The sequence below is a fragment of the Tasmannia lanceolata genome, unplaced genomic scaffold (assembly GCF_043159265.1).
Source record: "Tasmannia lanceolata isolate RefF3 unplaced genomic scaffold, GAP_Taslan_0.1 ptg000013l, whole genome shotgun sequence".
Lineage (NCBI taxonomy): Eukaryota > Viridiplantae > Streptophyta > Magnoliopsida > Canellales > Winteraceae > Tasmannia > Tasmannia lanceolata.
This window is the reverse complement of record NW_027518690.1, coordinates 38,909,540-38,925,914: the sequence shown is the minus strand read 5'-3', so window position 1 is coordinate 38,925,914 and position 16,375 is coordinate 38,909,540. Positions and strand designations below refer to the sequence as shown.

The window sequence follows — 16,375 nt, the reverse complement described above, 5'->3', positions numbered from 1 at the left end:
GATGAATTCCTTCATTAAAGACGTATAATCTTCTTAAAATTTCTTCGGAAAAAACTCTGAAAAATCCCACAAGGAGTATTGAGTTCATGCTTCATCGAAAGTTGTTCTTCGCTAAATAACAATAACATGAATTAGTTGAGTGATTGATAATGGCATTGCAACATGAGGATATTGTAACTTGCTTGCATATAATCCAGCAAATAGTATATGGAAAATTCTTCTCTGGAATATACAAAAGTAATCTAGACCCAAATAAGATAATACAACAATAAAAGGAAACACAATAATAATAATAATAATAAACTCAAATACCCGAAAACCGGGTTAGGAGTAATTGGAAAACTTAAAAATGAAACAAAAATAACCACTTATGAATAATCCACTCAAAAATCAAGAGAAAACGGCCAACTTAATTAAAATCAGGCTTCTCAGGGTGGGTACAGCCGGACCTCTGAATTATCACATTTGCTGCATATATCCCAGCTCTTACACACTCCTCAATGGGCTTCTCTTGAACCATTTGAGACAAAAATCCCCCAACAAATGCATCCCCTGTCCAAAAACATGTGGTAATCGTAAAATTGTTGCACTATGATTCAGAAAAAAAAACAATTAACCAAAAATATTATAGTGTGAGAAATATTCCATGCTGCAATTACACAGGTGGTTAAACCCAGATCTTAGTTGACGATATGCTTTTGGTTTTGTGTGGAAGGTAAACAAGTCCAACAATTTTCTATCGACTGATTCTTTGGCAATAGGCATCAAGCATTTTGCAGTTTCTTCAATCAAAGCTGTTGTACCTCTTCAGTGCAGTTCATTTGTAGATTTTTTTTAAGGATAAAGATTATATGTAACCAAAAAGAAAGTTCAGATATAGAATTGTGACGATTAGTGAAGAATATTAAAATGGGAAGCTCAACAATGACTGAAAGAAGCGATATGAATGCATCCTTCTCTATGTTCGAATGAACGGCAAGAATATTGGTTGTCAATTAAGCAAGGCACAAAGGTTGTCATTCAAGAAGTCTTCATTCACTCAAAAAAAATTTAGAAGATCTCCAAAATGTTAATGTTCAAATAGATGTAGGTTCATTGTTATTGATAATTATGCACCTGTGTTGGATCACATTTTTTATGAAGAATATTTATAAGTTGATAAAATTCAAATACATGGTTGTGAGAGAAGTTATGATAGAAAATTAGGGGTCCAGGGGGTTCTGTGGATGGACTTGAGATGATCTGCAGGTTGTATTCTGATGAGTTGCAAAGCAAAGAGCGAGCACTTGGGGAGTTAGCAGGAAAATGATGCACAAAATCTGTGTAGAAATAGTACTGTGAAGAAGTTTGATGAATATGAGGATGCCAAACAGAAAAGCACAGAAAAACCTGAACTTCAGTGATCAAAACGATTAAGAAAGACAAAATTCTCAGCATCCAAAATCACAGAAAAACCTGTACTTCAGTGATCAAAACAATTGAGAAAGATAAAAATACCTATGTAGCAGCTGGATTTGCAAGATAACTTCAAAGAGTGTTTTACTGACACACACACTCAGGGCATTATGGAGTGGCAGAAACAAAAGCACAAGGAGGTTTTGACTCAACAGAAATGAAATCAAGACCCGTACTATTTGCCCATGTGCAAAGACGGGTCCTGCTGAGGGGTTTACAAGGTGAAGTAAAAGAATGACTGCAAAACTGATAGTCACGAGGAAGGTCGGTGGCAAGGAATTTTTTCACAGAAGCACGGGATTGAGTCAATTGACTATGAGAGGACGTCTATTCCCTTGACAAAGAAAATGGCAATGCATGTGCTCATTTCATTAGCAGAGCAAGCCTTAGTGTCAACAATGGCAATGCAGGTGGCATCGACAAAGTATTTCTCTATGATATTTTTTTGAATGGCAGTATTTCTCTATGATATTAAGACGAGATGTTTTAGAGCTTGCAGCCGAGTTACTTTACCAATCCAAAATATTTTGCAAACCTTAAGAGATCTTGAATAATTTTAGCCTGAAATGGTAAGATAACTGAACTTCATTTCCTTAATGCATAAGAGTCATCTTCAAATTCGAGTTAATTGTAAAACAGAAGCGGGGACTCACAATCATTCTATCGTATGCAGATGATCATATCATTACCAGGGATGCAATCAATAGGGATGGGCACAAATCATTTGATTCTCGATAAGGGATAAGAAATCAAGCAAGTTGTCCAGGTTGGATATTGAGGACTGCAACAACAAATATGCAACAAATTTGGCATACGGGGAATTGCATATCAAACTCAGATGGTTAACTTGATTTTGAGTGAGAGGAAATGATAAGATTTCAACATTTTCGTACAGAAGTTGTTCAGGTAAATATTATTTTATTTTGTCAGGCATGGAAATTGGCCATGCATTTTGTGTCAGTATAGGACTATAGGCTAATGTTTTTGTTTTGATAGTGTGAATAGTACATATCTTGAAAAGGACTAAGACATGAGATTTAAGCTGAAACGTTTTCTATAAACTTCATGTTGCTGGTTTCATTGAAGATATCCAATCCTCACTTCGTGCTCATGGTTCCAGGGGTTGAGATTCACTAAATTTTTAAAAGACAACAACAATGATAATGATGAAGAACATGTACAAGATAATTACAATAATGTGATAATGATGATGAGCAGGGACAAAATGAATATGCAATTAAAGAAATAAAAAATGGACAAAATGGTGATGAAGATAATAATAATGACAGAATGTATGACAGGGATCATCCAAAGCAAGGCCAAAATATCCTAGCAAATGCATTTTTGCATTTAAAATGTGGGCGATTCCCTCCCATCTTTTGTCAAAAAATCAATAGTCATTTCCTTTTGTAGAAAAATAGAAGTTCTTGAAAGCACCATCCCTTTTCCCCTGAAAAACCCAATGAACCATGAAAAATTTTAAATGGATGTTTTCAGGCAACATTCATGGAATATGATGGCTTTTGGAGACAAAAAAGAATAGCATTCATGATGCAAATCGATTTCACTAGTGAAAAGGCAGAGCAAAAGACCCTTGAACACTTCAAATACTAAAATTCATTAATATATCATTTTGAGGAGGGCGCAATTTTAAAGCAATTAATGATGTGATGGCTGGCGATATAAACACAAACCTGCTCCATTGGTATCGACAAGCTTCTCCTTAGGTAACAATATTACAGGGAACAACTTCACCTGTTACCATCATTTCAGGACAAAATCAGCATTTGATATTGTAGTCCTTTAGATTTCCTAATGGAAAATCAAAGGTCTAACCTTTCCATCCTCAGCAACAACAACTGGATCGGCGCCTTGGGTGATGACAGTAATCCTCTTGTGTGTTCCTGATGCCTTTGGCAATTGCGAGATCTTCACTGCAATCTCCTCAACATTCTCAGTCTAAACATTGAAGAGAAACAATCAGCATAAACAGTTTTGACACAAACAACATCCCGAAATTTGACAAAGATGTTTTTACCTCCCAACCCCGAACTTTTGAGAAGGTTCTTGCTTCAGTCTCATTCCCAAACACGTAATCCATATACCTGAACTCGAGATTAACGCTCAACATTAGCCCTTGTCGTACTCCGAAAATAAGAGAAAAGAAGAAGGGAGGCAGAAATAGCTTACGGTAGAATTTTCTCCTGTGCATCCTTGAAGAACTCGCAGATAAAAGGAGCAGAAAGGTTCATCATAAATACCTGTCAGATGGAATGATCAAATGTTGTATGAGAACGATTACCAAGGAATAGAGACTTTACAAATAAAGCCCGAGGATTGGTACTCCATTGCTGTCATTTCATATAAGTGAGAGGTTATGGAGACCAGATGCTTCAGATTCATAAAGGATTACCTTATTTTTAGCAGCCGCATGTTCAGCTACGAGTTGAATGGATTCCGGAGAAACCGTGAGGAAAAAGCCGGCAATATAAATGTATTTGGCCTTTTCGACTGTTGACATGAGAATTATTGCAAACCAGTTACTTGACAAGAATATGGAAAAGGAATTATTACAAACCAGTTACTTGACAAGCATATACAGTAAAAGAATCAACTGAGGGAACAAAAAATGCAAAGGAATTTACCAAGTGCCCAATTTTCTGGTTTCTTCAAATGTTCGGATTTATAGCAATTTGCTGCTGATAAGTTGGCGACTAGGGACCTGTTTACCATTGAAATGAAGCATGCTCATTAAGATGAATGGCATGCATGAGCAGGGTATCCATCAAATGCCATTTTCAGAGTAAATACATATGAGAGAGCTCTTATTCTAATCACAAATGTTTGGAAGCACAACAAAGATAAGTGTGGAAACTATCATGTGAAAAAAACACAAATGGGCCAACCTACTCACATCTTTCTCAAGACTACTGCATGGTCAATAATGTGAATTTTTTTAGTGTACGAACCGTTTTTAAATATCAGTATATCACCGTGTCACTCGTATTAGAAAGATTTGGTCGTTTCATCCTTAGCAAGAAAAATGTTATTGTAGCTGCTGCTGCTAATGTTAATATTATTGTTTTTTTTACATAGTACTGTTAATATTATTGTTATTCTTATTATTAGAGGGCTGATATTGGGGCTCCCACTTTCTGATATTGACAGCTACTCATGCACAAGTTTATTTTTGTTCCTTTAAATGACAAAAATGACCCCATCTCCTCCAATTTCCGCCGTTTCTCTTCCTCCTCACCCACCATCACCAGCCACTGCAAAGCCCAACCCTCCCACCATATCTTGAACCAAGGAAGAGGGAAAGATGCAGAGGTCACCAAAACAATCCGTATAGAGGAAAAAGAGAGAGGAAGAAAAACACAAGGCATTTTCCTTGGTTCCTTGCAGAAGTGCTTTACTGGTGGCAGTTTTTCCAATGATCAGTCCTACTCTATATATAACATATTTTATATACATAGAACGTGCTACACATATGGTTCTTGAACCAAGGAAGGGTGTTTATGCCCCGATATGATGCTTCCTGTGGGAGGAAAGAAATGTGAGTGGATATGGAAAATGAGAGACGTGAGAGAATATATGAGAGAAGGGGAAAGGGTTCCCAGAACTTTTACCTTTCTCATTTATAGAGAAGAAACAAATAAATAATCTGATCTAGGTTGTTAACATAGCGAGTGTGCTCAGGGGTGTCCAAGAAGGAGATTTAGGAAAGGTTGAGCTCGAGGAAACCCGTAGGGCTGAAATAGATCTCATTAAAGGGATGATATATCACCCATCCGAGTGAATCAGTGAGAAATAAAACTCAGTGAAGAGAGGAGAGCAAGGACGACCAATAGGCTCTTAACCAGAGTTGGGAAGTGGAGAAGAGATCCACATTGCCACAGGGCATATTGCAGATCCAACCACTCTCTTTTGCTCTAGCTTCTGAGGCATATTCAGGATTGAAGAGAAGGGAACAATGCTTGTGCGGGACTTTGATAGTTTGACGCGGGTGAGGAAGAAGAGTAGAAGAGAAAGAACAGAGGACATTGGAAAGGTATGGGTGTGTTATGGTCAATTAGAGAAAAATGGAAAACAAGAAATAAGCAGGCTTCCAATATCAGAAAGTGGAAATCAGCTCATTTATTATTACGTGTACAAGTTTAGTGATGAAAAGAATCAGATTAACATAGAAAATTCACATGTTATAAACATTGATATGTATGAAATAATTAGAGAAAACCATGAAAATCATCTTGTGTGCGTAGCAGCCACTACAAGGAAGAGTATCCCACTAAAAGACCAATGGTAAACAACTTTGGCTTCTCTGTTGAATAATCACATCTAGAGACAAATTCAATTAATGTATCTACAGCAGATAATCATGACAACACTAACAGCATATAGTAAAAATGATGCACAAACATCAAACTTGTGCAAATATAGGAAGCATAAGAATAAAATCACAGTAGTAAGATATGTACATGCAGAAACTAACCTTTCACCGCCCACAACACAAACACCACAAGTACCCGTTGGTGCAGACTCATCCTCATAGTAATGAACCTGTACGAGAAAAAATCAGATATAACTGATATTCTCTGAATAACTATTTTAAATAAGTGGTGCAACTTGAAGGAGAAAACAATAAAAAGAGAAAAAAGAAAAAAGAAAAAACTTACATTAACGCCTGCAAGTTTTGAGTGTTTCTTCATCTCCTCCCCAAATTTGTCCTTTCCAATGCAACCCATATAACTAGTAGCACCAGGAGTTTGAAGCATCCACTGCAAAAGACATGGAAAAACTCAAACAAATCTGAATATACTGAGAACAGTAAGTGTAAAAAAAAATTAAAAATTAAAGAAATACCTGAGCAACCCTGATTGAATTTTGAGTTGCACCTGGATGTACCAATTTAACATAAAACCCATAGTTTAGATACATATGTGGGTAAAAGAGCAATAGAGTTGAAGAAATGAAATTGCTTTACATGACCGGTAACCATCACATTACCTCCGGCAATGTACTCCACATTGAATTTTTCTGCCATTTCATCATACCTGAAACCCAAGAACCCAACATAAATTCTTAGTCCAAAATAACGTAGCATAGATGGCTAGTGGCAAAATCTAATCCACTTGCAAGTATCTAATGTTCAAAAAGATTCCCGAAAGGCATGAGCAAACCCAACGTCAATTCCAGCTCAATAGAAAAAATCCCTACTCATAGGTTAAAAAAACTTAACAAGGATCAAGAAGCCCAACTGTCATATCAAAATTTGTTCTTTCAAAAACTTTGCTGTCTATGAAAAAACAAGGGTTTCAAGATTTTCTTAGACCTAAAGAAAAACTACAAACAAAATACAGATAGCACCAGAATAGCACAAATAGCAGCGTTTGGCTTAAAATGCTAGATCTATTGGACCAAATAAAACTCCACCAAATACTTACATTGACTGATGCTTTTCCTCTGCAAGAATAGCATTGTTCAACTTGATGTCGTATCTGCAAAGAAACGTGGAATTAAAGTCTAAATCATGAAAAGTTTAACCTCCCAATGGATTTATTCATACTCCCCATCATGGAAAACCAACCCCACAACAAAAAACATAAAGCCAAACCAAGAGCCCAAGCTTTGAATCAAGCCAAAATACTAGCTAATTTACAACCCAGATTAATACATAAAATGATAAATAAATCACAAATGAAGAACCATTAGCAAACATTATTCAAAAAAAAAAAAAAAAACATTAGGAAATTTTATGGATTTAGGACAACAACACAACATCCAGCCCAGAATACAGAGTTGCTGAACTCACAAAACATTGAACCGCAGATTCCCTACTCAACTTTTTGTATCTGAACAGAGTGGATACACAAAATGTCAATAATAATTTGTTGGCGTGGATCCATGAAACTAGTCCAGAGCATGAACATGGACTGACTTATAACCATAAAAATCAGTAAAACTTCAACTCTTCAAATCATAACCATGCAAACCATCAACTGCCATATGCATGAAAACCACTGAAACCACAATAACACAAACTCTCTTTTATATCATTAGTTATTGCAACTTTTACAGAAAAATCACTGCATCCACAAGACATGGCGGCTCCTAATCAGAATTATGACGCCAGAAATATAATGAGTTTGGGAAAATGACGTACAACAAATTACTTCAATTTACATTATAAAGTCACAGTGGACAAAGATTGCAAATTTTTACAACAGATGGTAAAAAAAAGCAGGAATTTCAATAACAAACAGTTAAGTGGCCATCAAAATCAATAAGATACCTAAAAATATCATTCAAAAAAATCAATAAGATACCTAAAATTTATGAATCGTGCAAAAGCAATGAAAAACTCCCTATCTGCAGGCCCAAGACCACAAAAAATCGATAAGGCTCCGTTTCTTTCAATGTAAAATTTGTTTTATGTTCATTTTTACAACATAAAACAAATTTTACGTCCATTTTTACGTTGAAAGAAACAGAGCCTAAATGAAAAGCTAAATGAACAGGATCTCTGTTTCTGAGAACTAGATCCATGAGCCATCAACAAAGAAACATAAACTGAAGATGCCAGTTTCTGTCTGAAAAAAAACTAGTAAATGCAGATGCATAAAAGAAGAAGAAGCATCAGCAGCAGCCGACTTCCAGTAACCTACAGTCTAAGGATTGTGCAAATGGACAACATACCTAGAATACACATCAAATTTACAGTAAACAAGCAATCAAAATGCCTATATATATATATATATATATATATATATATATATATATATATATATAGAGAGAGAGAGAGAGAGAGAGAGAGAGAGAGAGAGAGAGAGAGAGAACGGTTTCTAGTTCCTACACATGAGTGTTGATAAGTTATCTACACACTAGCTTAAAATACAGTGGGGCCCCACATTGTTTGGGTGATCCAAAGCATTCATTTGATGGGCCCTCACATAGATAGGGTGTGCCCAAAAAATCAGCTTCATAGGATCATCCTAACCCTTCAAACCGTAGAGGCAAAAAATGGACAGATTTGTGAAGGTTTATACGCGTCCATTTTACCTCCACAAATCGTAGGGTTGGGATGATCCTATGGAGCTGATTTTTGGTGGACACCCTATGAGGGCCAATCAAATGAATGGTTTGGATCACCCAAACAATATGCCCTCCACTGTATATGTGTGTGTGTTAGGGTTGACCATCCTCAACCCGAGGCCCGGGTTGGGGGAATGCTATCGTGGGTTGGGTTAGGGTCGGCCTCAACCCGGCCCAAGTTGCACCCCTACTTACACCATATAATTTCTCAATAAGCTACGATAATTGTCCCAATAAGCTAAGATCTCAAAGAACATGAAAACCTAAAGCATCATAAGCACAAAAATAGAATAATCTAGTTATTTCTCAGTCACGTAACTACAAACTGCAGATTATAGGACTAGATCCATGCTTGTACCTAAGATCTCAATAGAGAAAAGAGAATGAAGAAGAAAAAATAACTCCGTTTTTTGCTAAGAAATCTCTTCTTTACAACTACAAATCACAACAAAACCATTAAAAATCATCCAAATGAAACCTTGGAGCTTCGGCACCATAAAGATCATAAGAAAAAAAAAATATAAATTTATGAGAAACAAAGAAATATGAGAAAAAATCCGTTTCTCTGTTAAAAAAAAAAAACAGAGACAGATAAAAGATCTATACAAATAATGAGAAACAACAACAAAAAACTCCTACTGATGACTACTAACACAACAAAACCATTTGTAAGCATCAAAATACAAAAAAAAAAAAAAAAGAAGCTTCCGAGCTATGGAAAACAGAGACAGATAAAAGATCTATACAAAATGATGAGAAAAAAACAAAAAGAAACTTACCGATGATTACTGAACAAAACAGAAACATCTGTAAGCATCAAAATACAAGAAAAATAACTTCCGAGCTATGAAAAACAGAAACAGATAACAGATCTATATAAAACTATGAGAAAGAACAAAAATCCTACTACTCATGGCTTCGAATCAATGAAAAGTAGATCGATGTTATAGATCTATGATTCTATCAGCTACGATCTAATGGCATTGTAAATTAGAAGAAAAGAAGGAGATTCACTAACTTTTGTAGAAATTCTTCGTTTACTACTGCTGAAATATCAAGAAGTGGATTCCCCATCCCCAAAAGAATCCCCTCAAACGCCATTATAGAGAGAGTGTGTGTAGAACAGAACTGGATCGAGATCGAGAAAGAGAGAATTAGATCGCGTTTTATTAGGTTCTCTTCACCAACTCTTTTTTTAGACGGGAAAAGTAGATGCTTTTTATCCGTTAATTTCTTCCTTTAAAAGACGGAAATACCCCTCACTGTGAGAATCCTCTGTCCATTTTCTTTACTTGGATTGCTGGGACCAGGAATCGGAATCATTTCCTATTTTGATTCTTATTAGTTATTCCTTTTTTCATAAACATGGAGTGAAAAATTTTATATAAAAAGAAAAGTATGCTAAACTGAAGGGCACCCTTGCAAAAAAATGGGGTGGGTGAAAGGGCCACATGGCCAAAGTGCATTTATATCAGCCAATGGATGCGCCCTTTCACCCCTTTTTTGCAAGGCGCTCCTGAGTTTAGCATTTTTTTTTTATAAATTCTAATAAAATTCATTCCGATGGAGGCGGAGTTAGAATACCAGGTCTTGTGGTGGAAAACAGATTCTAGTAATTTTTCCTACTTAATTCCGCCCTAGTATCTAGTATTAGATCTGCCCTTACACCACTCTTTTCAACCAACAAATCACATTGAGTGAATCACCCTCCACAATGGTATTATCCAAGCACTCTCTATCTGATACCATGTGATATGCCGCCATAACTTCTACCTCCAAAGCATCACTTATGCCTTCGATACCATGATATGCCTCCTTGGAGATTTTTATCCTTTTTTGATGAAATTGAGGATCTAATCTCAGGTTCGTCTATTGCCTTCGATGATGTGCGGAGGATTGCTGATGGGGAGGTGGATGAGTTGGCTAAAAGTGGGGTTGGTCGTATGGAGTTTGAGTGGTTTGATTTTCTCCATCCGTAATTTATCATGTAATTTTTGTTTTTTGCTTTTTTTTTTTTTTCTTTCCCTTTCCTTGTACATTTGGGTGTGGTCCATCTCTGTCCCCCTCTTATTTTTATTTTTTTTGAGATGGCCCCCCTCTTATTTTATAATATATCTTTGGCTTTACAAAAAAAAAAATCATATCTGCCCGTACAATGGTTAGTTTTTTTAAATCGAATCCAAACATCAAGTGGAATGGGAACAGGGTGCTGATTCCAATGCCTAATTCTAGCAATCCAAATTAGGGGTGTGCAAAAATCGGTTATAACCGAAATAACCTCCTTCTCAGGCTGGATCTCCTCCACCTCCTCTTCTCCGGCGGGATCTCCTCCTCCTTCAGAAAATGAGTTCATTCCTTTGAACGAACAGGGCCTCCATTTGAATTTTGAAATGAGTTCATTCCTTGGGCGAAATGCCTAAAGAAAATGGCAAAACACATTTCGGCTATAACCGAAGTACCGAAACTATAATTCGGTTTCTGTTCATTTCGGTTACCATTGCATCGGTTAGCGGTTTCGGTTAGCATTTTACAGGAACCGAAATATTTCGGTTCGGTTTAAACCGAATGAACAGCCCTAATCCAAATGCATTGATCCTTCTACTGTCAGAAATTTATCAGCTATCAGTCAAAAGAGTTCAAAGGAAAGAGAATAATGCCATTAAGAAATTAAGACTGTTGACACCATCTTACACTCATAACGGGCGATTAGAAGCTAACCTACACTCAAGAATAAAGATAATTGAGTGAAATTCCCTACCATTCAAAAGAATTTTTTTTTGAGAATTCCCTCTCTAAAATGGGATTTGCTAGAGACCATCACAAAAAAGGCAATTCGACGCTGGCTGTTGCATGCGAGAGCAGCCACCTCTGATGAATTAAATGAAGAAAACAAAATCTGCCGAAAAGTGGGCAAGTGTGGCTTCTCTCATGCAACAGCCAGCCGCGAAATGCCTTTCCACGATGGTGTTAGAGAAGATTTACATAATCATGGGAAGTGATAATAATAGAAATCCTAATTAATAAATCTAGCTTAATTGCTAATCTACCCAAATTGCTCAATCTACCACATACCAATCCAAGGGTCAAGTTTTCCTTACAGTCAATGGTCTCTAACAGATGGACCCTAGGAAATCTCCTTTAAAAAAGATGTAAATCTAATGTGATTTGTAGGAAATTTCGAAGAAAGCAAGTGTGCGGCTTCTTCCAGCCCACCCATAGCAGGTTTTGTCTTATTCATTTAGGCCATGCTTGGATACCCCATGTATTTGTATGTGGATTTGGATTTGAGTTTTGGATACAAAATACATCAATCATCCTCATGATCACGTTGTACGAGAGAGAGGGAGGGACGTCTGGTTGTTACTGCAGCAAGGTCGAAGAGTAGCGAGGGTGAAGGTAATTGCCACAAATATTGATTTCCAAATAATGTCTTCCGGAACAGATTTGAAAATCGGATTTTTTTTTTCTTTGTTGTAGCTGATTTGGAAATCTAAGGATTTGATCTAGTTCCAAATCTCAACTGCAAATGTGAGAAATCCAAATCTAAATCTTGTGGGTATCCAAACGTGGCCTCAATTCATTCGAGCTGGCTATTCTCTCTTGAAAATGTGAGCGGCAGAATTGGCTAGCAAATCCCAAATCTAATATGATCACAAACCTCCATGTAATTTCCCTTTCATCTCCAAAAACAACATTATTGAGGACAATATTAGATATATCTTAAACCCAATGTAAAACTATTTTTGCTTTGATGAATAAAATTGGTAGGATGAATAGAATTGGTAAGCGTTCATTAAAACCTAACTTTACTCATCAAAATAATATGGACAAAGGATGGTAGCCAACATAGAGTGCTATTCTCTTTTCTAATGGTGGAAATCAAGGGACCCACACTTGAAATGATGGGACCCTGTTCATGTTTTCAATGCCTCCCCTTTCAGAGAGCTGTGATTGAGGAGAGCATACAAAAATTCCGTCTGAAGAAAGAGAGAGTTTTTTAGTTTCCCTGTTTTCCACCCTCATCTCATTCTCTCTTGACTAACCACCTCCTTCAATCTCTCCTTTTGTCTCGTTGTCTCTCTTTCACACTTGATAAACAAATATTCCAATATATTATTATTTTTTAATTAATTGCCAAATATGCCCTTAGATCACAAAACAAGGACCAAGAAGGGTCCCTTTGGATGCCCCTTAAGGGGTTCCAAACCACTCCGAACACCCTCTTTTCTTTATATCATTCTCCACACACACACACACAAAGTGGTGTGAAATTATTACTAATATTACAATGGGGGTATCTTAGTAATTATGGAAAGCAAAGTGAATGAAAATAAGCCTAGGGTTCAGCTTTAAATAAATAAAAAGCATAAAAACGAAAATAGGCCCATTTACCTACTCCATGCCCTGTCATTGGTGCATAGTTATTGGTGGATAGTTAGGTGGAGTATAGTTTTTCCAAGTTCCAATTACCAGTGCTGGCCCACATGTGTTTTTCAACGCACCTAACGCTTGAAAAAGACATGTTTTCCCTCTCCGTAGTAAATCCAAAAATAAAAATAAAAATGGCAAAGTAGGTTGGCTGTAGGAGTGGCAAAATTGGCCGAACTGAACCGGAACTGAGCCGAAACCGAACCGAAAATCTGGTTTCGGTTTGGTTAAACCAAACCGATTCAAATTTCGGTTCGGTTCGGGAATCAAACCGAACCGAAACTGAATATTTCCAATGATTATGAGTAATGGGTGGCAAAATTGGCGGAACCGAACCGAAAATTCGGTTTCGGTTTGGTAAAACCAAACTGATTCAAATTTTGGTTCGGTTCGGTTTGGGGGTCAAACCGAACCGAAACCGAACCATTGCCACCCCTAGTTGGCTGTGTGGGGAATTTGAATATAAGGCCATGTTTGGCAATCATTAAAAAAAATTCCATGGAATATTAGTTTAACAAGGGGAGAGATAGGAGTAGAGAAAAGACGTGAGAGCTAGAGAATGGAGACAGCATGAGTGAGGAGAGAGAGGAAAGTGTGAAAAATAGAAACTCTATTTTGAATAGAGTTTTTTTCTACAACTTCTTGGAAAACTCTATTTTGTTGTTTTTCTACAACTTCTCTCCTGTTTGGATGGCAGGGATTTTCTGGAAAAGTTTGGAAAGGAAAATATTTCTAAAATCTCCTTACCTGAATCAAACCTATTCAATTTTTAGTTAGAGGACCTTCAATTTAAAATGACAACCCTCTAAATTAACCATAACCATGTCATTTCTCTCTAAATCATGGAATTAGAAAATTTTCCTAAGAAAAAATTTCCACCGGAAATGTTTTCCCTTCAATCCAAACAGGGCCTAGTCACTCATGCGCTCTCAATTTTCCCTCTCATATCCTTCTGACCCCTACACCACTAGCTGCCGTGAAAAATAAAAATCATGGTCGGCAGACATGGCCTAAGTCGGACGCAAGCACAAAACATGCCTTTGTTTATCCACTACTGTTAAATTCTAATCACATATTGCACACACATATGTCCCTATGATATTTTAGATTATACAGAGGATTGATAGATGTAAGGGTGCCCTTGCATATAGAGCCGGTAAAGGGCTCTTGATTTGATTAAGTGCAACCGAATTAACTTTTTCAACCGATTTTGAAAGGTTACCGAAAATGATGTGGATCCAATCAACGGCCCTTTTCTGGCTCTTTAAGCAAGGGCGCCCTTGCATCCATCATTCCTCATATATTTATATAAGATATGTATATTCATACTAAATAATTTTCAAAAGTATCTTTATCAAAAGGGATATGCTAGACAATTTCCCAGAAAGCCATTTTGCAGCTGGCTTTTGCACGTGAGACGAGCCACACTGGTTGATTTTTCTGCAGATTTTGTCATTCATTTACTCATATGAGGTGGTTGTTTTATAATGCAAAAGCCAGCCGCAAAATGGCTTTCAGTGAAATTGCCTAGCAAATCTCTTATCAAAATTATGGCTTGTGCATTGGTGACTTTGGCGATTTTCAAAATAAAAGAGGGTTTTTAAAGTAGTCTTGAAAATAAAAAAGTTTTATATTTGAAAAATGAGAGCTTTTTTCTAAAGTAATAAAAAGTGTGCGGTAAGAAAAAAAAGAAAGAGGGGAGAGGGGTTAATATAGTATACCTCCACCATTTTTCAAATGGTGGGATCAACAGAACGGTGTATTGTACCATCCACGCACGCGTGCAGCGTGGGTAGTGGGTTGTAAGGTGCTAGTGGAGCTTTTGACGCGCTTGGTTTTTCGCATGCACACATGTTACAATCCAATGGTCAGATTTCAGCTGGAACTGATCAAGGTGTACTTAAAATGTAAAAGATACTAGAAGGTCGATAAAAAGACTAAATACTCACCATTTGAAGCACCATACGGAATTCTAAGTGGAGACTTCCCATTCTACAATTTCCAAAGCATTTCTACAATCACTTGAAGTGTTTTAAAGCTTTCCTTGTTCTCATTTCGTTATTTTATATCCGATTATCTGCTATTCTTCAGAAACAGAAACCATTGTCTCACAAAATTGATAAATCTAAAGGTGTTTCGAGTATGTTTCCATTAGTACGTTGATATTCACTAGTCTTCATTGTATCTTGAAGGCAAATTCGTGGTTGCCCTGTGCACATCAATTTGACAATTGGCAGAGGCGAATATTGTCTTAAGGAAAATGACTATAGTACCATGCCTTGAAGCAATTCATCTTCATTTTCTCACAAGTTTTTCTCCATCACTACTGCCATATTTTCTAACAAACTTAAGGCTAACCTGCTTGCTTCATGGCACTTAGTGTTAGAGTCAAGCAAGGTTGCTTGAAGCATTAGACCCTAAGTATCTAGTTTGGAATACCTAGTTTGTTGCCTCCAGCCCCTATATATAGAGACACACTAGGGTTATTGACTGGTTAATGGACTCTAGCCCATGTAGGCCCACTAAACCGGTCCATTATCTTATTGGGCTAATATTAGAACATATATGGGTAATATCATATACCCAACAATCTCCTCCTATGTTCTACATATAGCACAATCCAATAGATAGATAGTGTCGTGTTCAAACAAAATATTGAATCATCCATAGCACTGTGGACCCCGATCCGAGAGAGACGGGGGGACGAGCCCCCCAGAAAGTCTCTAGATCATCCACGTGAAGGAGAGCTCCACCAAGGAACTCTCGAAAGAGTGCCCCTCACAGCATAAGTGACGATGTAAAGTGAGATACCTCTCGATTCGGGAACTAGCCTGGATTCGAGGCGTACCTTAAACAAAGAAAGAGTCGCCATCCAAGGAAGTAGGCCCTGGATCCCATGCTGTGCTCTGTCGCAACAGCTAACCAGAGATACAAAAGGTCCGTGCCTGATGACGAATGGGGAAGGGGTTAGGCGCCCCCAATTCGCCCAAGTGCAAGCACCTGGTCTCTTATGCCATTTATTATTAACTTTGAAGAGTTTTGGGGGAAAATCATGCGAAATGAGAGCGAATATCCCCGAGATAACGTCTAGCTAATCATGCATGTCTCAGAGATGAATAAGAAGCACACACAAAAGAAATGAAAGACATGGCACCTAAGAATAGCTAGGTTATGAGTGTCATGCCTAATTGGTGTCTAAGTTCTGACGAGCAAACACATGCATGCTACAGCTAAAGGTATAGGATCTGTACACGAAAGTAAGAAAACACAACAAAACACGCAGTACGACTTGACTCCACACACAACATAACAGGACAAACCCTAAACTCTAAGGTGATACTTGACTTGGACCAAGATGGACATCCATCCTGGCTGCACTACGTATTCCGGCCTCGGGAAG

At 37.3% G+C, this 16,375-nt stretch overlaps 1 protein-coding gene across 1 annotated transcript; it reads right to left on the bottom strand.

Annotated features, from left to right (window-relative positions):
- Positions 1–169: 169 nt before the first annotated feature.
- On the bottom strand, positions 170–9,713 carry LOC143890068 (adenosine kinase 2). Its single transcript, XM_077394611.1, has 13 exons — positions 9,566–9,713; positions 6,900–6,953; positions 6,463–6,509; positions 6,319–6,350; positions 6,132–6,233; positions 5,948–6,015; positions 4,101–4,177; positions 3,869–3,966; positions 3,646–3,716; positions 3,494–3,560; positions 3,292–3,414; positions 3,150–3,210; positions 170–552 (listed from the first exon to the last, which is right to left on the bottom strand). Exons 1-13 carry the CDS (start codon positions 9,646–9,648, stop codon positions 410–412), a joined length of 1,026 nt encoding a protein of 341 aa, XP_077250726.1. The 5' UTR covers positions 9,649–9,713; the 3' UTR covers positions 170–409.
- Positions 9,714–16,375: the final 6,662 nt, after the last annotated feature.

Coding starts and splice junctions, on each gene's coding strand:
- LOC143890068 (XM_077394611.1), bottom strand. CDS start 9,648: ATGGCGTTTGAGGGGATTCTTTTGGGGATGGGGAATCCACTTCTTGAT. Junction 3,717..3,868: donor ATGCGGCTGCTAAAAATAAG/GTAATCCTTTAT, acceptor TCCATCTGACAG/GTATTTATGATGAACCTTTC. Junction 3,415..3,493: donor CAAAAGTTCGGGGTTGGGAG/GTAAAAACATCT, acceptor TTCAATGTTTAG/ACTGAGAATGTTGAGGAGAT.